The 22,455-nt window shown below is 46.4% G+C and overlaps 7 protein-coding genes across 7 annotated transcripts; 3 read left to right on the top strand and 4 right to left on the bottom strand.

The window, feature by feature from the left end:
• Window positions 1-382: 382 nt before the first annotated feature.
• Window positions 383-2,861, top strand: NECHADRAFT_78164 (uncharacterized protein; the record flags this gene model as incomplete). The annotated part of the gene is made up of 3 exons (XM_003052760.1): window positions 383-573; window positions 634-2,216; window positions 2,815-2,861. 3 exons carry the CDS (start codon window positions 383-385, stop codon window positions 2,859-2,861), a joined length of 1,821 nt encoding a protein of 606 aa, XP_003052806.1.
• Window positions 2,862-3,309: 448 nt separating this feature from the next.
• NECHADRAFT_78165 (uncharacterized protein) lies at window positions 3,310-5,690 on the top strand (the record flags this gene model as incomplete). The annotated part of the gene is made up of 4 exons (XM_003052761.1): window positions 3,310-3,749; window positions 3,809-4,607; window positions 4,657-4,696; window positions 4,753-5,690. 4 exons carry the CDS (start codon window positions 3,310-3,312, stop codon window positions 5,688-5,690), a joined length of 2,217 nt encoding a protein of 738 aa, XP_003052807.1.
• An 827-nt stretch (window positions 5,691-6,517) lies between these two features.
• On the bottom strand, window positions 6,518-9,464 carry NECHADRAFT_78166 (uncharacterized protein; the record flags this gene model as incomplete). Its single annotated transcript, XM_003053256.1, has 4 exons — window positions 6,518-6,629; window positions 6,730-6,839; window positions 7,104-7,227; window positions 7,639-9,464. 4 exons carry the CDS (start codon window positions 9,462-9,464, stop codon window positions 6,518-6,520), a joined length of 2,172 nt encoding a protein of 723 aa, XP_003053302.1.
• A 6,075-nt stretch (window positions 9,465-15,539) lies between these two features.
• NECHADRAFT_35306 (uncharacterized protein) lies at window positions 15,540-16,193 on the bottom strand (the record flags this gene model as incomplete). The annotated part of the gene is made up of 1 exon (XM_003053257.1): window positions 15,540-16,193. A coding segment is annotated over one exon (654 nt), but the record flags the coding sequence as incomplete, so codon positions are not given.
• Window positions 16,194-17,048: 855 nt separating this feature from the next.
• NECHADRAFT_36784 (uncharacterized protein) lies at window positions 17,049-17,971 on the top strand (the record flags this gene model as incomplete). The annotated part of the gene is made up of 2 exons (XM_003052762.1): window positions 17,049-17,387; window positions 17,486-17,971. 2 exons carry the CDS (start codon window positions 17,049-17,051, stop codon window positions 17,969-17,971), a joined length of 825 nt encoding a protein of 274 aa, XP_003052808.1.
• An 847-nt stretch (window positions 17,972-18,818) lies between these two features.
• NECHADRAFT_67685 (uncharacterized protein) lies at window positions 18,819-19,462 on the bottom strand (the record flags this gene model as incomplete). Its single annotated transcript, XM_003053258.1, has 2 exons — window positions 18,819-19,039; window positions 19,139-19,462. The coding sequence occupies 2 exons, from the start codon at window positions 19,460-19,462 to the stop codon at window positions 18,851-18,853; spliced, it is 513 nt and encodes a 170-aa protein (XP_003053304.1). The 3' UTR covers window positions 18,819-18,850.
• Window positions 19,463-20,457: 995 nt separating this feature from the next.
• NECHADRAFT_22566 (uncharacterized protein) lies at window positions 20,458-21,955 on the bottom strand (the record flags this gene model as incomplete). Its single annotated transcript, XM_003053259.1, has 3 exons — window positions 20,458-20,808; window positions 20,859-21,374; window positions 21,422-21,955. Coding segments are annotated over 3 exons (1,401 nt in total), but the record flags the coding sequence as incomplete, so codon positions are not given.
• Between the last annotated feature and the right edge of the window lie 500 nt (window positions 21,956-22,455).

Below are 22,455 nucleotides of genomic sequence, written 5' to 3' on the forward strand. Positions count from 1 at the left end.
TCTCGTGATGTAAGTTTATGAAGGTTGATGTGGTTTCTGTCCGCATGCTTTGGCCATCAACTCCATTATTCAGAGGCAGGTCGTCGTTGGTGATACATGGTTGCGATCAACTTGCGCCTCCGCATGGTACCTGACTCAGAGAAGTACGACCGTACGTGACTACTAATGAACCATCTCGGGAGATACAAATAGCGATGTGAAACCCTCTTCAACTCTGCTTCCGCCGATGTGTAACTGCAGCCGTTCACCTGATGAGGGGCTTCTGCTACAGCCGCCAAACATCAACTTGCACCTGTCAACATTTATTGAAGGCTAGTCACATATGTTCCTAGCCTCCTACGCATCACACCTCTTCTCTTTCTGTTCGTGGTCAAGAAACAACATGACTTCACTAAGTCCCCGAGAACCGACGCCTGTCACGCTCCCTGTCAGCGAGCTCATCGCCATGAGTGATGAGCAGCTCTGTCAGTTCATGAAGGAGCACCGTGACGCCAATGGCGACTACAGTCTTCCGGTTGATGGCTGGGACAAACTATCAAAGGACGAGCGAGAACGTCTTGCCAGCCGATTGAAGTGAGTCTTCCTCAAACACGACAGCCAGCCTGACAAATACTAACTCCTGTTCATTGACAGGGCCAAAGAGCGAGTCCTCTCTCTAGATAATGAGCCTAGCTCACGACCACTTGATCTAGATGCTCTAGATGCCCGTCTGCGTCAAGCCCCACCAGATAACCCTCCCACCGAAGTGCAAGATGAATCACAGGTCGCAGGGTTCTCGAGACATGCATCCCCAGGAGCGAATCACCGAGCCCATAGCAAGGAAGTCGAAACAATCTACTACAGACAGCTGTTAGATGATGGTGGCCGCCCGCTGTATCCCATCGAACTGATTGACGAGGTGCTCGAGAAGCCTGAAGAGTATCGCGAGCTAATACAGCCCCTGCAAAACTACCCTGGGAACAACCAACCTTTCAACATATTTTTAGAGCAGAACGCGAGGTGGAAGGACTTTCGCAAGTGGCAAAAAGACAACCGAGGTCTCGAGGACGAGAATGATACCTACGAAGCTTTTGTCAAAGAGACGTCGTTCTGGGAGGAGCAAAGCAATCTCGACTGGGCGCAAATGAGGTTCGAGGCCGAGATGAAGAGGAATCCATTACATCTCGAGTCGCAATGGAGGTATGAAATGAAGGCACGCAACCGCCAGCGGCTACGGTGTCGAGAGCGCGATTGCAACGGCCCGGCCGACTATTTCGAAGCCGTGAAGCGTCGTCTTGCCAGTCATGACATTACTCGACCCTTCCAGCTCAAGGAGGATCCCAAACAGCAAGACCAGCTCACCACATGGACCGAGTATCTCGGCTACGAATATTGGTGTCTTGATGGACACGCTGAGGACATGGAACGCCTGGCCCCGAAACACGACGAAGCCTGGAAAAAGCTCGTCGACGCCAAGATCGTCGGACCTCACGAGTCCATAGATGACATACGCTCCGTGGGAGGCTCACTCCGGCGAGATAATGACGCTCAACAAGCCCACACAGAGGTCCGCATGGCGAAAGCAGAGGCCCAACGGGTCTTCAACTTGACCCAGGAATCCCCAGAACGCTTTCTGATTTCCGAGAAGCAACGGGTAGAGATGCTGAACAAGGTGGCTCGGGATGTCGAGCGTGCTGAACGTCGTCATAAAAGAGTCAAGGTTCGGAATGACAGAGTGAGCGCTTTTGTTAGCGGTACGCATGACTATGCCAGAGCGAAGATGAAGTGGACTTGTCACAGTCTGTATGTTCAGTGGGTTCTGAAACAGCTTCCGTTGGTTGAAGCCGAGATGGCGCAGGCTGAAGAGGAAAAGTCTCGTGCAAGTCAGAACAAGGGAAAGAAGAGAATGGTCAGCCCTCAAGAAGAGTCGCCCGCAGGTCCCAGCCAGAAGAGACAGAAGACAGGACAGGGATCGCTTTCACCTACGAATGGCAACTCAAACAAATCAGCAGAGGGCACAACGCAGGGGAAAGAGAAATCCCAAAGTTCGAGACCAATTAAGGCGATTGGCAAGCGTTCGTGTCGGGCTACAAACGTCTCTTCTCTTCCACCAGGCGGGCTTCGTCGCAGTGCACGCATTGCAGCACGTCAACCTCTTCCCCAGCCAGAACCTCGTCAACTACGACCTCGACCAACGAAGAAGACCGAAAAACCAGAGACAATCGCTGGGAGTCAAGGTACTAAAGACGGTAGAGTAGGGAAAAAGAAGCCCGGAACCAAGACCAGGTCACAGACGAGTCGTCGTTGACCACGGAGGGGTAAGTGAAGAAGGGGTATCGCCTGAGCTGTTATTCGCTCAAGGTTACGGAGGATTTTGTGTGTTGCGATATGCCCTCTCCTTAAGATATTTGGTTCGGCGTTTCTTGCATTTGCTTTTAGGAGAATGCTTCGACATTCAGGATACTCGCAAGGTGTTGAAAGACGCCTGAGTGCTGTCTAAGTAGTCCGAAATATTTCTATTTGATATCATCAGACATCGTTCAAGTTGGAAAGATACGCCAACGTGGAAGCAAAACGTCTCTTGTGTGGTATAGGTGACCAGTAGTATGGTCACGACAGGTTGGGGATGGATGGGAGGTGTTGAGCGTGAGGGGTGTCACGTGATCCATTGACCAGCTCATACCCTCCTTTCAACCTTAGCAGTATCTATAGGGGGCAAACTATCCGTACTTTGACATGTATTACATTTCATAGATCCTTGGGCGATAAGCAGATGGCAGGGATCTCCCCCTGAACTTGTATTGTTATTGACAACTAATCTATGTGCATTCTTAGGTAGTCTGCCTGCCTGCATGGCCCCCGCCAAGGCGCATCCAAAGTAGATGAGTTTCATATCGAGGAAGCATCAAACTAGGAACGTGTCAGCACGATGAGATGAACGTTGTTTGCCCGGCTTCATTTCCGGTTTGCACACGGATGCATACAGCCATACATGCTCCGCAATTAAGATGAGACTTCCCCTATTGCTGCAGCTTGGCCACCTTGCGAATCGATGAGAATGCCTTATACTGTCGGATGCGCGTTTCAGGGCGCGTGTTTGTAGGTTTATTTGCTTTTTCTTCGCTGTCGATAGGGGCTTGGGAACGTCAGCCACTGTATAAACATCTGTGCCATCCTTGTCTGTGGGGAGATCGATAGGTAACTGTTGGCCTCGAGCTGAGAAAAGGCAAGGCGAACTTGGGCGAACCACAAACTCTCAGCTCATGTAGAAAACGTAGAAAAGAAGAGTGAAGTCTCCCCCACGATGGAAACACCTTACTGTCAAGTGCAATGGATCCGCTCTCCATCTTTGGAGCCGTCGCGGGCGGCATCTCGGTCACATCCGAGATCGTCAAGGCCCTCGACAAGGCCATCTCGACGGCCTCGAGGGTCAACGATGCCCCCGACCTCGCTGTATCGACACTCCGCGACGTCTCGATGATGCGTCTCACCATGATACGCTTCCAGCAGCTCTTCGACTCGCAGAGACTTGACACCCAGAGGGGCATCCACTTCTCCCTCGATGACGCCCAGAATGTTTTTCTCGGTTGCGTTACGTCGCTCGATCAACTCGAGAACCTGTTGAGGCCGCTCTCTGATCCCCGGCTGCAGGGCCTGGATATGAGTGGTCGACTGGAATGGGCCATGAAAGACAGGCGAATCAACCAGCTAGCCCAGCGTGTGCGAGATGCTCAAGCGTCGCTGAATTTGATGCTTACCATAATGCAACAGTCTGTGCCTTTCTTGACCTGAGATTCGATTTGAGTCGACTAATGTTAACATGATCTAGCGAGTCCCTCATTGAAGCCCGTGAAGCCATTGCCGACCTATCGGAGATTTGCAAGAGAATCGCCCCAAACGTCGCCCATCTTAAGGGCAGAAGCATCGAATCTATCCCGAGCGTTCGAAGCGTCCAAAGCGACGATGCATCCACCATCAGACCAGCGCCTTCCAAGAGGCCCGAATCCATCGCCATCCCCAGTCCCCAAAGCGACGCCCTCAGCTCCCGATTTGCCTTTGAAGAGACGCTGGAAGCATCCAGGCCCTATCGAAGGGTCCCGAGCGGTGTTGACGAAGTCTTTTCCTATCGGTCCTCAGTGCTGAACATGCGTGCCCTTTCGCTGCTCTCGAAGCTCTCGGCGCGCAGCCTGGGCAACATGTCGACAATGTCGTTTGTGGCCCTGCCCATCTTCTGCAACGATCTATCCAACCCTCAACACTACACATTTGGCGACGGCAACGATGCTGATAAGCAACCGGCCTCGGCCGTCAACCTCAAATTCCCCTCGCCGCCTCCAAACCGACCTTTACCACCAACACCATCCTTGACTCCTCCCACAACACCACAAAGTCCTTCTCCGTCAATAAAGGCCAGCGTGTGGGGGTCGTTTATGGCCATGAGGAAGCCAGTGCAAAGAGAAATTCTCCCTCACAGTCCAGCCGGCAAGACAGCTGTCAGCATTGGGAAACATATACCTTCGATGGAACAGCTGAGCCAGCTGCAACTAAACACCAGCGAATGGCACCTTTGCCATGGCGTAGGGGGGCTACCTTGCCGCGGCGCAATCGACATGTCACTTTGTCAAGAGGTATTTAAGCTCTAGAGTACAAACAAGGCCTTGACTAACAGGCCCTCAGTTCCCATCAGAACAACTCTACACTTCCCAGATAGACCTAGGTATGTCCCCTCACTTGGACGACGCACCCAAACAATTGACTTACACTCCTTATTAGCCAGCTCCAAAGGCTTCCTCGACCAATTCTACTGCAAAGGATGCGAGTCAACTTTGGCCGACATCGTCTCGGCGAGACGACCAGGATGGTCGTCATTTGAGCTCTGGTGTGGCTCAGGAGCTTGCCTCGGCGCCAACCCTGACTTGAAGCTGTGTACTAGATACGCACGCGACCTCAAGGCTGGCTATACAATAGACGGCTTCCTGGGATACCGCAATCTCGCTAGGAACGAGGTCAAGTGCGCCCGATGCTTCTTCCTCTGTCCTGCCTGCGAGATGAAGAGGCGAGAAGTCGACGGGAGCAGTCTACTCCAGTCTGGTCAAGACGATATCAAGGACGAAAAGGATGCAGAGGCGCCTGACGACGGACTTTGCTCAATACTGGACGAGTTCTTGCCCCCTCGGGGACGCACATTTGAATATCCTGACACACCAACAACATCGGATTCTGAAGACAGCTCCTCACAACCGGGTCAACGCACTCAATCGCCCCAAGAGGAACGGGGCGTATCCGAACCTGCTGTGGCTATACTCGAAGAGAACCAAGGCGCCCTAGAGTTGGAGAGAGAAATTCTTTCCACCAGGGGGGATACAAAGGCAGATTGGGGCATCAAAATTGAGTATCCGGGCGTCCACTTTCACGGGGAACACAGTAATCCCACCGGTTCTCTTGCTCTGGCGTTCCAGGGAACCAGATATCCGAGGCCCCCTTTCCATGAGGCACGCAGCAGTCCGACGGGCTCTCTGGCTCTGGTATTCCAGGCATTCAGTAGCCCGGCTTTGCGTCCGGAGGTCTACACGGATGAGGACACAACGACAGTGCCATCGCCAAGAGACACCGAGGATGATATGTCTGACTTTCATGGCTTTCTACCGGAAGAGTTATTATTATTCTATAAAGAGCTGGATGAGGTAATAGAAGAGTCGGGGGGCATTTGATGAGAAGGTGCCCCGAGCAAAGCTGCGAGATGATGGCCCACGGTCATGACGAGGGACAACAGACCTCTAGCGTGCAGGAGTCTTGACCTAGCAGTTGTATTATTATTCATGATTTCTGCATGACGGCAGGCATGAATTGTATTGATAACCATAGAAACACCTTGTATAATAAGAATGATTGATGCCAAAATCACCGTCCCATGAAAGGGCCACGATAAACAGGAATTGTGAGCGATCCCTTTCCCTTCCATCAGTCAATAGCTTCTACGAGAAAGCAACAACCACGACATATTTCTATCCAACGCGGTATCACTCCCAGCCTCTATTTTGACGCTGTTCGCTTCTCCTATGAAAGAAGCGTCCGAATTTTGGCGCCCTTTCTCACTCCCACGAGCTTCATCCCAGCTGTTGGCGACATAGCCCAAGAGTTGATTCGCCGTGAACGGCTGAGCCACACCGCCAAACCCCCAACTTCTGAAGTCTCCAAAGTTAAAGCCAGCAATGGAACCATTTGCCACACTCTTTGGAGCCTCTTGGAACCAACCTATCACTACGGCCTGATGTTCGAGGTACCCTTGGAGTGTGTGGTGAACCAGGCTGAGTTCCCTAGACTCAGGGTCGTAGGATAGCAAGCCCTCGGAAACCGACACAATTGTATCAACGGACGGTAATAGCCTTTCGTCGATATCTTGTGTCCCTGGTCGATCTGCGACGGCGCAGAGGAGCTCTAAGACGTTGACGGGCCGTCTCGCGAAGGCTACACAAGCAAGGACCTTTTTAGCCAGCTTCCGAAACGCCGTGCTTTGTCGGTCTCTTCTTTTAGTAGATTAGCCATAAATATCGCAGAAACCGCGAGGCAGATCCAGTAGTGCGAGCTCCAAGTCTCCGACCGTAGGCTGCTCGGCCAGGATTGTGAGATGAGAGACAGCGACACGGAACCTGGCATCACAATTAGCCTCCCATATCATAGGATTTCAGAAGAACCGGTACCGACATTCCGCTATGCGCCTCAGAGATGGTTCTTTTGATATTGTTTTACAATTTGGAATCATTCTGCACAAAGTCTTGCATGTACTGCAGTTGGTCGTCGACACAACTCTGGACATCCTCCTCGTTCGCGGCGATATCGTAGACTGCGGCCTCTTTAAACTAATTCTGTATGTCTGGAATGTGCCTGGATGTCACTAGGAGGTTAAATCCTGTGCTTCTCTACAGCGCAAGTAGGTTTTTGAGGAACCTGGGTCGACGGCCACCTGATACTTGAAGCTCATCTAGAGCATCGACAGCTATGTACACCTTGGAAAAAAGGTCGATAGCAGAAGGAAGGCACTCCGAAATCTCGGAAATTAGAGGCTATGCTCTGGGCTTTGTTATGCTCTAGGTTTCCTAGTGTTTGCCGTATAATGCTCTCACAGCTTCCGAAAGACTGAAGTGAAGGCAATATCGCTGGGCCAGCTGCCTGGTGCCTACATCAGCCCAAGTGGGTTGCTGCAATTCGCTCAGGAACAGCCGCGCGAGAGCCAGGGGCAGACAGACGCTAATTTTATAGTAGTAAGATCTAAGGGTTCTAAAGATGGTTACGCAAATGGGCTCGGGACCTCGTGATCCACTGCGGATGTATCATCAAACGATATAATCTAGCGATGATACTCTCTGGTACCGATCTCACGCTGCTTGCAGACCATCACGATAGCCGGTAGTCCGAGTCCGTCTTTGAGGCAGACTGTTTTATCCTTCCAGTCCCCTCCAGCCCTTCAGCCAGGGATGGATTCTGGCGCCCGGAATAATTAATATCTCTGTATCTCGATCGCCAGCCATATCTTCCATGCAGTAGTTGATCATTCGCAGCGTAGCTGCCCGTGAAGGTTCCAAATTCGCGTTCGTGCTGCGTTCCGCAACCCCATCCAAGAGAATCACATCCAAGCAGTCGGTCACTGCCTCAACAAACCTGCCCGTGTCCTTCCTGAATCCTTCCTGGACGTCCTGACGGACGACTGTCTCCCCCTTCTTGATGTACCAGACCCAGTGCTCGTATGTTCTATCGAAACGACACTCCAGCCAAGGCCAGAGGTCAGGCTCTATCATAGTCTTCGGGGTGACCCCGAAGGGCTGCCAGGACAAAAGCGCCGAGCTTGTATCTTGTAGACGCAGATTGTACCGACATCGCAGGAGATCTGCCTTAGATACCGACTCGTTCAAGTCAATGTATGCACGTGATGTTCCTTCATCTAAGAAAGACTGTGGTGACCCAGTCCACGAAGAAACAGTCGTATCAGGTGATGCCATGGTTGCATATCCCCAACGCTCTTCCGACGTCTCCAGGTAGCGCACTATTAAGCCGGGGATTGCAGGGCTTCCCAGAAGAAAGATGCCCAGCCACCATAGAGCAACTCGTGGTCGACGGAGTGCAAAGGTCTTTGCAAGAATATCCAGGTTTCCAGAGTCGATAAGTGGGCGCAACTCGCTGAGAGTTGAGCTCAGCCAAGGACTAACAACGTTACACTCCACATCTGGTTGCCAGAAGATGCTCCAAATTATTGATCCAACCGACATCGGGTGCATGCTAAGCGTCATGTAATATCGAAGATCGGCGAGATACTGTCGTATCGGGCCTGGACGGACCTCGGTTGGATTTAGTCGCAATGTTGGTGCGAGAAACTGTGGTTGTAGCTCCATGACGCGGTAGAACGGTAAGGCGAGAACAGCCACAAATCCGGCGACGATTGGCGATAACGGATCATTCCTGCGGCCACTGTGCTGAGCAGAGTCGAATCCGTATAAGCAACCGAGTTCTACGAGAAGCTCTATAGCTTCAGCAGAACTTGGCGCTTGGCCATTTGGCGTGAACGTCGTAGCTTCGTCGGAAATGATCGTGAATTCAACGCCTCCGGAATAGAATGCTGTCCATGGCGCATAGCCTCCGCCTTGAACCGACCATCCAGGTTTCGGCGCGAGCAGAGCACACAGCCATCTCATGAGGCCTTGGGACGCGGAAGCTCCCAGGTATATGCTGATGCGGCCTCGACGGTTGCGGATGTTCCCGTTCGACCGGGGTTGCAGCGCATGCGAAGTGTACAGAACCTGTTTGCCCTGAAGCTCCCAAAACCGCACAGAAAAAACATAGGACCAACAGAGTGTCAAGAGCAGGAGGCCCGGTGGGTAAGGTCCGTCCCCCGGAGCTCTGGAAGCGCTGTCATTGCCGATGGCGACTTGGGGGGACACGCGACACTCAACTGGTGTCGGATAGGATAGACAGAAGTGTTTGCGCGCGCCATGTATATGTTGAAAATCGAAATCCTCGTTCTGTTTCTCATCGTCTCGGTCGATCGAAATGCCTAGTACATGCCAGAATGGCCGCCCAACGAGCATGCCGCATCTTGGAAGAGCTTTGGGTAGTGCGGGGACGTCTTTCAATATTATGGAAGGGTCATTGAGGCCTGCCGATAGGGAAGTTGCAGGTAGAGATCGAGAAGACGTGACCAGTTTAGACCATAGATCTTTGCCTTTCTGGAACACAATATCGACTTCTGCTTGTTTTGGGACGAGGGCATCGTTGTCAGAAGCGAGAAGCTTCTCGACTATGGGCGCCGCAGCCGTGGAGGCCGTGGAGGACACGACGGAGCTGCCATCACCCGAAACACTGTTGGCATCGGTTTCGTCAAAGTCGCCCGAATTCGATGCTGATGGGTCGCTAGCAGCATGTTCGTAATCCGTCAAGATCACATGTTTTCCTGTATTTATCCAATCTCGGATTTGGGCGTTGCGAGCGGCCATGGGACAGTAGTAAACAGAGGAAAATAGAGACAAAGATAGGCAGGCGGGGAATATAAATAGGAAGCTATAGTAAAGAATATTTAGTCTAATACTATTTAAAGTACTAAAATAAGTATATAGTTAATTAAATTTAAAAGAAAAAACTTATAATTTTAAATTATAATTTTTTTTACTTAGCTTTTTATTTTTATTTAATTTTAATATAAATAATTAATTTTATATATTAAATTTATATTACTTAAAATAGGGATTAAATATTATTATTAAAGTCTTAATAATTATTATAATAAAGGCTTTATACTTAAAGCTAAGAGGTTTAATATATTTAAATTAATAAGGTTTTAAATCTTATTATTAATAGCTTTAATAATATATTAAAAATAATCTTATTTATAATAAATAAATTATCTTTTAATTAATTAAAAAGCTTTTAATTCTTTAATATAATAATTCTTTATTTTAATATTAATCTTTTAATTATTTTTATAATTTTTAATTAATTAAAAATTAAATATAAAATATATATATCTTAGTCTATATAAATAAGTAATAATAATAATCTTAATAATAATTTTAATAGTAAATTAATATAATTAATAGCTACTAATATAATAATTAAAGGCTTTAATTAATATATAAGTTATAAATTTAATCCCTAGCTTATATATCTTTTTATAAAGTTATATAAGGTAAAAAAAAAGTCTTTTAGCTAGATTTAAATTAATAGCTTTTTTTATAAGTAAAAGTAATTATAATTAAGCTATAGTTATCTCTCGTAGCCTGTTATGGGTGCTTTTTGCGCCTTTGCGAAGCTTACAGACCTCTTCGGCAAGGTTATCTTAATTATATAAGAAGGCCTGCTGATAGGTATTGGCGCGCTGCTATAATCGTTTGGTTAGAGGTCTCTATAAAAGGCTATTATAATCTTTTTTATATTATTAACTAGTTAGCCAGTCGTTAATTAGTTAACTAGTTAGTTATAGTTATTAGTTATAGTTATTAGTTATGGTTATTAGTTATAGTTAAACCTTCTCTTATGAGGATAATAGAAGCGATTTATACCTCTTTAAGTAATTGAGAATTATAAAGATAATTAGAAGGTTAATAATAAAGGGGAGAGCTACTATGGGAAGAGGATATTAACCTCTTTAGCTAGTTAAGATATAATTCATTTATTGCGAATAGAGCTATTATTAAAGGTATTAATAATTATATAGATAAACCTTATTAATTTAAGCCTATTAAGACCTTAGGCTTTAGGTATAAAGCCTTTATTATTAAACTTATTAAGATTTTAATTAAGATATTTTAATTCCCTTTTTAAGTAAAATAAAGTTAAATAATAATAATTAAGCTATAGAAATTATTATATTATAAAAGTTTAAATTTAATAAATTTTTTTTTTATAAATTTAATATATTAAATTTATTTAATTAAATATAAAATATATATCTTAGCTTATATAAATAAGTAATAATAATAATATTAATAATAGTTTTCATAATAATTTAATAATATTACTTAATATTTTAATACTTATTAATATAATTAAGCTATGTCTATAACTAATAGTTAGGGTTAGGTTTAGTATTAAATAAGGACTTTTATTATTATTATCGTTATTATTATTATTGCTATTATTAGTTAGCTACTATGCCCCGTCCTAGGGTAGCACGCATCGGGAGCGTATCTAAATCAGAGAGCGTCCAAACCCTCAGAGGTACATAACCGACCTCTATAGTTATATACTACCGAGAGGGCCTCTTTCTTCTATAGCCTCGGCTGCCGCCCGGGTCACAAGCAGGCCTCGACGATTAGTCTTACTTGCTGAGACCACTGGACACAATCACTAGGTCAAAACGGTATAAAGCTTAACTAGAGACTATGGAACGAGGCAACTGCCCCATCTACAGAGCAGCTTTCTAGCCGCCTTAGGTTTTTCTCCTGCGAGGGTTTTCCCTAGGGATACATAGCTTTAATTATAAGTACTCGTATTCTTCTAAGATATAGAATTCTAGGGCACTTAATAAAATATATATATATATAAATAATAAATTATTACCTAACTCTATTTAATAAAATACCTCCCGAGTATAACTATTATCTTTAATTTAATATATAAGATAGGCTTAGTTAAGTATATAAAGCTATCTATATTAAGCTATAAGTCTATATATTCCTATCTAGTAATCTAGGGCTTATATATATAATAGTAATAATAGATCCCACTAGGCTATGGTCCTAATTAGTAGCTATGTCTAATTAGTACTAGAGCTGCTACTGCTATTAACTAGGACTAATATAATAAGTTAGTTATAATTAAGATAGCTTAATAAAGTAAAATAATTTAATAGGTATTAATAGCACGGGCAACTACTAATAGGGCCTATTAATAGGCCTTTAAGGATATTCTAGCGGGTAAAGTAGCCTATTTGTTCTAGGGGCGATAAAGCACTTAGAGGAGGCTAGCTCTAGTTAGCCTAAGGACATAAGCTACTTTACTTAATTTATATTCGGGCGCGCTCTATAATATTATTACTAATACCTTGACCTATATCTATTAGCCCGGGCGATATACTTATCTTAAACCTAGGCTTATTATTACTAAGAAGCGCCTAATAAATACCTATAGAATTCGACTCTTTATACTCTTTTTTAGAAATATATATTAGAGAAAGCTATTAGTCGCTCGGCGCGAGGCCTCGCTAAGGACTATATAGCGCCTAACTATATACTAGCTTTATATATAAAGTATTATCTTTATTATAATATTCCTTTTATTATTACTCGCATTATATATATTTAATGTATCTATCTAGCGAAAGAGCTAATATAACTTTATATAAGTCTTTTTTAACTTAAACTTTCCCCTAGATAATAAACTAAGTTCTTAATATACTTTATATAGCTAGTTTATATTATTAAGTTTCTCTATAACTACCTCGTATTTTCCTTAACCTTTATAATAGTATTAATTCTATGCCCTTACTATAACGAGACTATAGATCTTATTAAATCTAAATTATATTACTATAATAATAATTACTCTAGGCCTGGTTTCTAACTTATAGGTTAGAATAGGTATATTAGCACTACCCCTAATAGCTAGCTAATAGCTTATAAGTTCTAGCGTAGGTAGGTTTATAGCGGATAAGAAATATAGTAAAAGAGATTTTAGTTATAGGATAACTAGGGATTAGGGTTAGGGTTATGTGTTTAGACCTAAGAGTTTTTGACCTATATAGCTTTGGTTTTTACTATCTAATTAATATTTATTAAAAACATAAATATAATTAAATTTATTTTTCTAGGATCTTTAATAAGTAGGGCCCTATAAATATTTATATATATTATAGGTTTATTAATAAGCTTAGAGGAATAATCTAAGAATAACTATATAAAAGATTATGCCTAAAGAGGGGCTAGGTACTAGTTACTATAGAGCTCCTAAAAAATCTTTCTAAGGGGCAAGTAATAGTTTCTCTAACCTTAGCTATGGAAGCGCTAGATTAAACTTTCCTAACTCGCTAATACTTTAAAATATCCTTCGGCAGTTAAATACTAACTATTATCATCCTTAAGGAGGGTTAATACGCCTCTATAGTAAGCTTAGCATACGCGCTAACTCGACCCCGCTAAGAATAGATACTTCCTAGGGTAAAGGCTAGATTATTTCTAATATTAACGCATGCCTTACTATATAAGCGACCCTAAAGTCCACTCTTAGTCCCTATAGAAATAATCTATTAATAGTAGATAAGAACAGCAAGCAAACTATTATAAATAATAATGCGACAGTAATAAAGGTACGCGCCCTAAGCTCTCCGTTTCCTTCGGGCCTAACTAATATTATAAAGCTTCTAGAAATTATCCACCCTGCGGCATAGATCCTCGTCGATATTGCGAGGTCATAGGATGCGGAAGTTAAAGACAAGACGACCTCTATAGTAATACTAGCTAGCAGCATACTCAAAGAGATAAAAGACTATATTAAATAAGGGATTAACTCGCAGACTATTATTAAGGGCCTAAGGAAAGCTTTAGCAATAGCAGTTAATAAGATTAAGGAGATCGCAATTAATACGAGCATAGTAGATAAGAGAGAGACCCTCAGCAAGCTAACAGCTACTACCAGAATGAGCAAGTTAATCAAGCGCAATATAGACTTTTTTACTAAGAGTATACCCCTCTCTATCGCCTCTTTAACCGTCCTAATAATTATAATAGCTATTAACGCTGTCCTTACTCTAGATTAGGAAGATCTTAATGAGAGGCTAATCAGAGTTAAGAAGATCCCAGGCGGCTTATTAACCGAATCGCTATTTATTAACGGCGTAGCATTTAAGAAGACCTTCTCATATACCGGCTTTAAATAACAGCTAAAGACATTCCTCTAGCCTAAGATTATATACCTTAACATAGAGCTCGAGCTCAAGGCCGAGAAGAATAATATATAGGTATGAGTCAAGCAGGTATCTAAATATTAAGCTATCATCAATACGGAATAGCAAATTATCTATAAGAAGCTTGACTCTATCTATTAAATAAGTACTAAGATAATTCTTAGCAAGCTACCTATCAGCGATCTAACAACGCAATTTTTCGCCGACTAGGATATTTTCTATACTAGTTGTATTACTAACAAGGATATAAAACGTATTATTTAGGCTATTAGCGCCATCCTCTAGTCAATATGTTTTAATATCCTTCCTAAATACCTTAGAAGATATAGCAAGTTTAAGGAATATTATATTAATAGCAAGCGGTTTAATTTCTTTAAAGATTATTTTAAGGCTAAAACATGTACCCTAGTATTACGCGGCGGCGCAGAGTAATTTATCGCAGAGGTAAAGCGCTTATTATATAATGCTATTATAATTATAAAGCGCATTATCCTTAACCATACTATCATTAGCGGCAGCAGCGCCTACGAGATAGAGGTATTATCTTATCTCAGCTACTACGCCGACTATATTTAGGACAAGCGACAAGCTATTATTAAGAGCTTCGCTAAGGCACTTAAGATTATCTCGCGCTAACTATATAATAACGCGGGTTTTAATGCAATAGAGATCCTTAATAAACTATGTATTGAGCATCATAAGGGCAATATTTAAGCCGGCGTGGATTTTAAATATAAAAGCGTCGCTAATATATTAGACAGCTTTATATAGGAGCCAGCGCTAGTCAAGATCAACGCCCTTTAAGCTACCACTGAGGCTAGTTACCTAATTCTAAGTATAGATAAAACGATCCAGAATAAAGAAAGTGCGAAGCCATAGGTACCGGGCGCACTCCCTCCCGGTGCCGCCTAGCGCGCCTTGCGCGGAAGAGGGCAAGGCATGCCTAGACGCTAACAGAGCGGAAGGGGACGTCGGATAACAAAGGCCAAGATGCATATTATGGCATATAAGATAGCAAGCCGTTGCTGATCCTGCTCATGCCGGCATCGTGAGTTCCTGGAATTACAATCTCATTCAGGCGGCGGTCTTTGATAACGTCCTTGATGCTCTGCATCCAGCCTGCTCCACCGTGTACTAGTGATATAGTGTACCCATGTTCGTAGTCGGCGCTGCCCGTAATGACAAGAGTGACAGGTGTTTCCACCTGGGGGCAGTTATACTCTCTCGAACCAGCTCCCATGTCGTTCAGGTCGAAAACAATCCGTTTGGGGTAGAGTGCGAACTCGTGGTTGGTAACGCGTACCACAAATTTGTCGCGTGTACCATCAATGCTGTAATAGGCCTCTCCCTTGCTGTCCACCTTGCTCCCCGCCGTGGACGAGTATTCCACGGCGTTCTGCCGCGCCTTGCCCTGAGGGATGTCGGCAAAGTCCCAGTTGGTCATCTGGTAAGAGTTGGAGCCATCGATGTCGTAAATGAACTTGTGTGGAGTGAGGTTGACGATGGTGACGTATTGCACGCCCACGATGGCCGAATTTGTCCACTCCATTTTTTCCGAATCCATGTACTCGCCGACACGATCAATCTGCTTCTTACTGTATGTCTTGGGGGCTGAGGTACATTTATTGGTGTCATTGTCATCATCATCCTCGTCATCGTCGGTCATGGCGACGGGCTTTTCCAAATATCCGCGAGAGTCGGCTTCCAGGATAGCATTAAGCCAAGCATTAGCTATCTTCTCGTAGCCCTTATCGTTAGGGTGCTTCTCATCCCAAAGGTCACCAGGGCCGATATCAATAGGCACAGGGAGGATACGCTTTCCTTGCTGCTGCCTCAACTTGATCAGGGCCTCGAGCTGCGGGTTGAAGTTGTCGCTGTTGACTTGCATAGCCGGCTTGTTGGCCCAGATGACAGGAGCAACAAGGATAGTGACCTCTGGGGCTTCAGTAAAGATGCCGTCGATCATATTCCGGTAGATATCGAGGGCAATATCAAGGTCACGGTTCTTATCCATGTTGTTTATACCGGCATGGATAAGAACCAAGTTGGGGCGAGCTTTGATGGATAGTTTCCAGTACGTGTTGATCTCGTCCAGGTACCTTCCACTATGGCCCTCGTGGTTATTGTCAGGCATATTGCCGTCTGTAAGACTGCCAATCATGTCGACCGTAATTCCATCATCCTTGCCTTGGCTCAGGAGTTTGCGACGGAGGGGGCCTCGGTAACCAACAATACCATTGGAGCCACTCCCTTTAGTGATAGAATCTCCGAGGGGCATGATACGGAGATTCGGGAGCGCTGCTACCAGTGGCAACAAGTTGGCCATGAGCACCATCGCCAGGGCGAAGGCACTCCATGGCTTCTTAGACGCCATAGTGAGCGTAAAAAGGATGACGAAAGTGTGTCAAAAGAGTGTAGAGAGAGAGCACGTCAAATTCGGTGTTGGAGTGTCAAAAGAATGTGGGAAAAAAGAGTGACAAAAGGGATGCACAATGCTTTGTGCAACAGCCGATGAGTTGTTTGTTGGTCGTGATGCTGGCCATGATTCCAGGAGGGATGTTGAGTCTTATTGGCCGTGGTGTATTGATTGTCCCGGTTATGTTGTTTCTACAAGAAGGCGAAAATAACCTCGTGGCAGCATCCGCCGAAGCTAATTCTAGGTTACGGCGTTTTACCGGTATAGTATTGGATTTTAATGCCGGAATGTGTCGATGACTATGTCCTTTGTTGTGGTACCTGATGACCTCTTTTGTGAACAATAGCAACAGAATCTGCAGCGTGCAGATGGCCAAATGAGCACTACTGGCCACAATAACCTACAGCATGACACAATAGAGAGGCCTCCACTGTCTTGCACATGATGACCATGTGCCACAGTTCGCAGCTGCCGACCCATGTTTCAGGAGCTTGTTGGTCGACGACATGTTGATCCAAAAGGATCCGTAGATTTCGCACCTGGGTTTCAATGACGTAGCGTGTTGAAAACTGTGTCGGTTGACACTCCACTGCAACTCGGAGAGAAAAAAAACACCTAGCTCAGGCCTCGTTGTAATTCAAGGCCGGCCCACTCACTGTAAAAGACGAGAGGGCCGCCGCTGGTCGACCTCATGCCTGAGGGATAGATAAATGCATCGCGCGCCCTGGAACCCCCGGATTTTGTCCCTCTGCAATCACGGCAACCATGTCTTCCAACACCACACCGTCCTCAGTGACAGCAACAGCAACAGCGACAGCCACGGGCCGGATCAACCTCGCTTCGCCATACGAACCACCGCGTAGCTGCCAATCGAACTGGAGCCAAACAAGCGTCATCTGGACTGAAGATTGGAGTTCTACGGTGCCCGTTCTGGTGTCGGACCCGATCGCGTCATGCTACCCGTCCGGCTGGGACGATACCCAGGCGAAGAATCGCTTCAGCTTCCGTCCAGCAGTTTGCCCTACTGGGTGGACCTATTGGGATATGGGCAGGGTTGCAGATTCTTCCGAGATCGCTTCGACGGCCTACTGTTGCGAAAGGTTCGTCCCTCGGGCCCTTTTCAAATAGCGAACAGGACATAGACTGACCAACGACCCTGCCTCGGCGGCTACACCTTTAGTTACTTCGAAGGGGAGCGCCAGCTTGCTAGTACACTGCTCCCCAATCAATGCGGACGATGGATAGAGAGCAAAGCAGAGGAGTCCGAGGAAAATGGAGCGACAACAGCGACAGCGTCAGCCCTGGACCAGGATGACAGCATCATCCCCCCTGACGGCACCCTTATAATCCACCAGGCCTGGGCCATAACCTGGGCCTCATCTGATAGGACCCATCTCTCACCACAGCCGCCCACGCTGACCAACAACGAGCTGATTCCGTCGTGGAAACCACCAGAGTTCGTTCCTACCACTAGACCTGCGCAAGAGAATCCCGACACGGGCCAACAGTATATTAGCAACTCTGCCGTGTGGTTTTTGATGGTAGGATTGCCTATCATCGTCGTGTTCCTATTTGCTGGTCTCTGCTTCTGGGGTATACGACGCCGGCGACGACGAGCGGCGGTTATGACGCCCCAGGCTGGTGTCGGAGATTCTTCTGCCAAATCAGGTGGCCGGATTACTTCGTAGGTCATCTCGACGATGTGTTGATGACTTTAGCGAAGGAGAAGGAGGTGAGAGTCGTCACCTTTAATGGACAATTACGTACGTCGCGAAAGGATAAAATCACAATATGAAATCAACCCAAAATTAGCCATAACAACACGCGTAATGCAAAGGATATAGGCCGATGAAGAAAATTCTATTGGGCTCAATGAAAGTGAAGTAAGTGTCTTAATGTCTTCAAACTTTTAATCATTCATTATATATGTATGAATGTATGTTTTTCGTCCGGGGGCCGTGAGGCCCCAGAAGTCTCGAGACCTAAGGGAGCACAGGACGTGCTGAGCTACGGGAGTCTACCTATGATCTAACCATACAGTGTCCCCTATCCAGCATATTATCGGTATAAATGGCGTATTATATTAAGCCTATGTACGCGGGAGCGATAGCTCCGGAGGGCAGGCTACTATTGCCTTAAGGACTACCGTTTAACATAACGCCAGACCACCTAACTACAGCCGCCTGGCCCGCCTTATTATAAATATTATTAAACCCATATTAAGTAAATTACTTAATTAAATCTATTTAATTAACTCTTACCCCTCTTTTAAGCTAATACCTTATATTATTTTTATTTAAATTATATTATATTATATAACTTTGCCTTAATTAATTTTATAATTTATTTAAGTAAAATATAGTTTTTAAACCACTCATCAGGGAAGTAATCCTCTGAGTAGATCAGTCCGCACATGGCAAAGTCTTCGGGCAGAGGGCCGACTGCTACCTAGGATTCGAAACAAGGAGTCTACAAGTGTGGTACAATTTTCATTCCCCTCAGAGATGCTGGAATCATAACCTGACAGGGGTGGGGTCATAGCTAGATATATATATTGCCTCTAGTCTTTAGGTATCAGTGGGGTGAACATAGTCACTACGGAAGAGCCGGTCACTGGCCGGACTTGGTCGTCCGTACTTTGCTTGCAGCCTCGGCTTCAGGCTCAAGGCGCATAAGATGGACTGCTCAAGACCATGCCCCTCTGTCTGATAGACGGCCTTCAAGTAGTTGATTGCTGTTCTCAGCAGTGCTGGGGGCTGATTGATATGATCAAGCGGCTAAAGGCTCTGCGTTTGAATGGTATCCCAGTAATTGTACGGCGAGACACTACCATATCCGTTGCGAGGGTCACTAACAACGATGTCACCAAGTCCGATGTCGTTCTTAGTACCGGGCACGCCGCCGCCTATTCCAACCATCAGTCCAATCCTGATGTTTGGGAAGCTGTGCAACATGTTCCGGCCAACGGCTGCAGCAGAGGTTATGCCGTATTCGCCATCAGGCGCGACGGCCATGACAACGTTGTGGTTGCCGATTTTCCCCAGAGTATAGGCATTGTTGTCATGGCGTGAAATAGAGGACGGCCCTGGGTGAATCTCGTCGAGAAAAGCTCGCGCAGCGACATACTCAGTCTCAACGGCACAGATCCAGCCAACAGTATAGTCTCCAGGACCAGGCATTGTGGGCAAAGGTATTGAAACAAGGGAATTGAGACAAGAGAAGAAAGGGTATCAAGACAAGATGGTTGAGGTAGTGGAGTAGTACAGAATAAAAAAGAAAGGATTGATGATGTTCTGAGAAGCTCAAATCAATGTCTTCAGCATGGAATAAATACTCAGACTTACATAATGTTAAGCGCCCAGTTGGTCCCGACAATATGGTTCAGCGGCAACACCAATACCATCAACCAATAGCGTCCGACTCCCCTCGGCCGCATGAACCTGGACCTTTTTACAATTCTACTTGCATGGATATAGATCATGGCGATGCATCTAATGTTTTATGGAGAAGTAGGTCGGGTTCTTGGGCCGGCTGTGTATCCGTTGCCGCGCGTCAAGATCCCAGGCGCCAGAGCTACCCTAAGAATACGAGAGACTAGAATAGCACGACAAAGGGCGAGCGGAAGAGGAAAAGAGATAAGCTCAGCTGATAACAGTTTCGTACGCGTATCTACCAGGTTGGGGGACTCCCGGCATGAGTTACGCTATCTGGAAGACAACATCAAGGGACTGCCGGGTAGTGATGACGGTATTTACGATGATTGCTTGTAACATCCGACATTTTTGAACGGCAATCTGTCTCGGACTATGGTTACAGCTGGATATCCCTTTGTAATGAACGAAAAGGCCTTGTACATTGAGCCTCGGCATGCAACCCTTCCATAAATCCACTCTCAATTGTCTTGCTCAATGTCAGGAGCATCCCCAAATTCCTCAGAAGGAGTCGAAACCTTGTGCCAACTTAGCCTCCATGACCACTGAATCGGCTCCCTTGCCGAAAACTTCTTCCACTTCAACCCTCCCCGATCCTTGGGGGCCGAGAGTCTGACCTCCGCAACGTGCTCAGCCGGCGCTGATTCGTGAAAGCCAATCCCCATGTACAGCTTCGACGATTCTTCAAAGGAAAGAGGTGGCTGGGCGCAGTCGAGCCGAAACCTCCCTAGGGTTGTCTCGCGGCCGTCCTTGTACCGGAAGAGGAGGCCGTTGATTCTAGGCTTCCCTTGCTCTGTGCCCTTGCACAGGACGACTTGTGCGACATTCTCAAGGGACGCACTCGTGTGAAAGTCATAACCAAACAAGCAAAAGTTGTCCGGTTCCTCTTCATAGAGACCTTGGTGAACAGGCTCTCCTTTGGGCACGCCGCTCTTTGGTGCAGCAAACAAGTTGATGCCATCGAGGGAGTAGCTGAAAAAGATGCGCATAGGAGACGCTGTCGAGGATTTTGCGATGCATCGCCACGGAAACCTATCCTGAGGGAATTCACATGGTATCCCCGATACCAATACACGTGACTGGTTTGTTACGAGCTTGTAGGGTGTGAGTTTCAACCACATCCAAACAGGCAGACACGACTTACCCCTATGGCAACGTCGTGAGAGGCGTCACACCAGAGATATCGCGGACCAAACGGGCTGTCGTCATCGTCGTCGTCATCGTCTGGGAGCTTTTGAGGCTGTCGAATCCAGACTTGCTCAATGGCTTCTCCTGCATTCAAGGGATGGTATCTCCATTCGATACCCGACTCCTCTGCCATCCGAGCCATCCGATCCACCTTGACGGCATGTGGCTCGTGTCTTTCATCTTGATTCTTTGCCGCTGCCTCATTTTCATCTAATTGTCTCGCGTCTAGTTCATGGTAGAAGTCCAGACTCTCGCCTCGCTTGTGTGCGTGAAAGTAGACGCAACCGTAATGCCAGCCGACAGAGTATCCAATCGTATCCGGTGCATTGATGTCCACGGGGATCATCTTGGCCTCACGATCGAGCGCGGTATAGTAAAGGTACATGCCTTTGATCTCATCCGGCGTCATAGGGTACGGCCACTTGACATCTCGAAGCAGAGTCGCCGCCGAAAAGCTTCGAAGCTTGACGCCCTAGAAAGACGTCAGCGATCAAGACCGAACACAGCAAGGAAACTCACGTCAGTCTTGAAGTCAATTTTCGATGAGTGTTTTAACGTGACGGTACGCCACCAAGTCGAAACTTGCTTGCTCTGGGCCGACTGCGTAACTTCTGGGTGGTTGGTGATCTCACTGATGCCCAAGTGGTCTTCTCCGATGTAAACATGCCCGGTTGGGGATTTGGGTTTGTCCCAGAGCAGCCGACCTCCCGGTTTCTGTTCATTTGAGACGGATTTGATGTACTCGACGCCATCAATTTCGACGTACGTTGCCCACACAGCCTCCAAAGCATCAATAGTAAAGACCGTCTTTGGCTCGACAACAGGGATGGCGACGGTAGCAAACTCACACACAAGATCCTTGGCCACAAAGTCCCAGACCTCAGTCGGAAACCTCCCGATGTTCCTCTTGAGGGCCTGCTGCAAACGGAAGCGCACGAGCTCAAGGCGCCGCCTCTCGTCCGACTTGGAAGGCTCGTACGAGTAGGCGAGGGCTGGGAGATACTCGGCGGGGGTCAGGCCGAGGCGCTCAGCCAGGGCAGCGCATCCGGCGTGGCAGGCGACGCCCTTTTCGTAGTGGTGGCCGCACGTGTCGTCGAAGCAGCCCTGGAAAGCGGCTTCCAGCTCGGGCGTCCTGACTTCTTGGACGTCTACGGGAAACGCCAAGGTTTGGGACTGACGGCCGTCCTCGGTAACTGGGCCAAAGGTTAATAGGAGTGTATGACTAGGAATCGAGGCGAGGCGAGGCTTGCAAGCAACAATGTCTTGGCCGCACTTGATGGAGAAACGGCATAGTCTGCAACAGGGCCGAATACAAGTTCGAGGTATCCAAGGTTGACCAGCCGGGCTTGGTGGCCAATTAGTGTAGTCGCATGTGCCACACCAACTCATTGTTTTTGTTTGTGATGGCGATGCTGTTTTCGTGAAGCAAGAATCTGATAGATCAGAATAGTGGAAAAAAAGAGGTCGAGGCTGTGGGATGGCTGGGCTGCTGTCTGTTGCTGCCTTGTCAACTTGAAACGTCACGTGCTCTGGAAGCTGTTCAACTAACGCCT

Source organism: Fusarium vanettenii, assembly GCF_000151355.1.
Source record: "Fusarium vanettenii 77-13-4 chromosome 3 genomic scaffold NECHAsca_2_chr3_3_0, whole genome shotgun sequence".
NCBI lineage: Eukaryota > Fungi > Ascomycota > Sordariomycetes > Hypocreales > Nectriaceae > Fusarium > Fusarium vanettenii.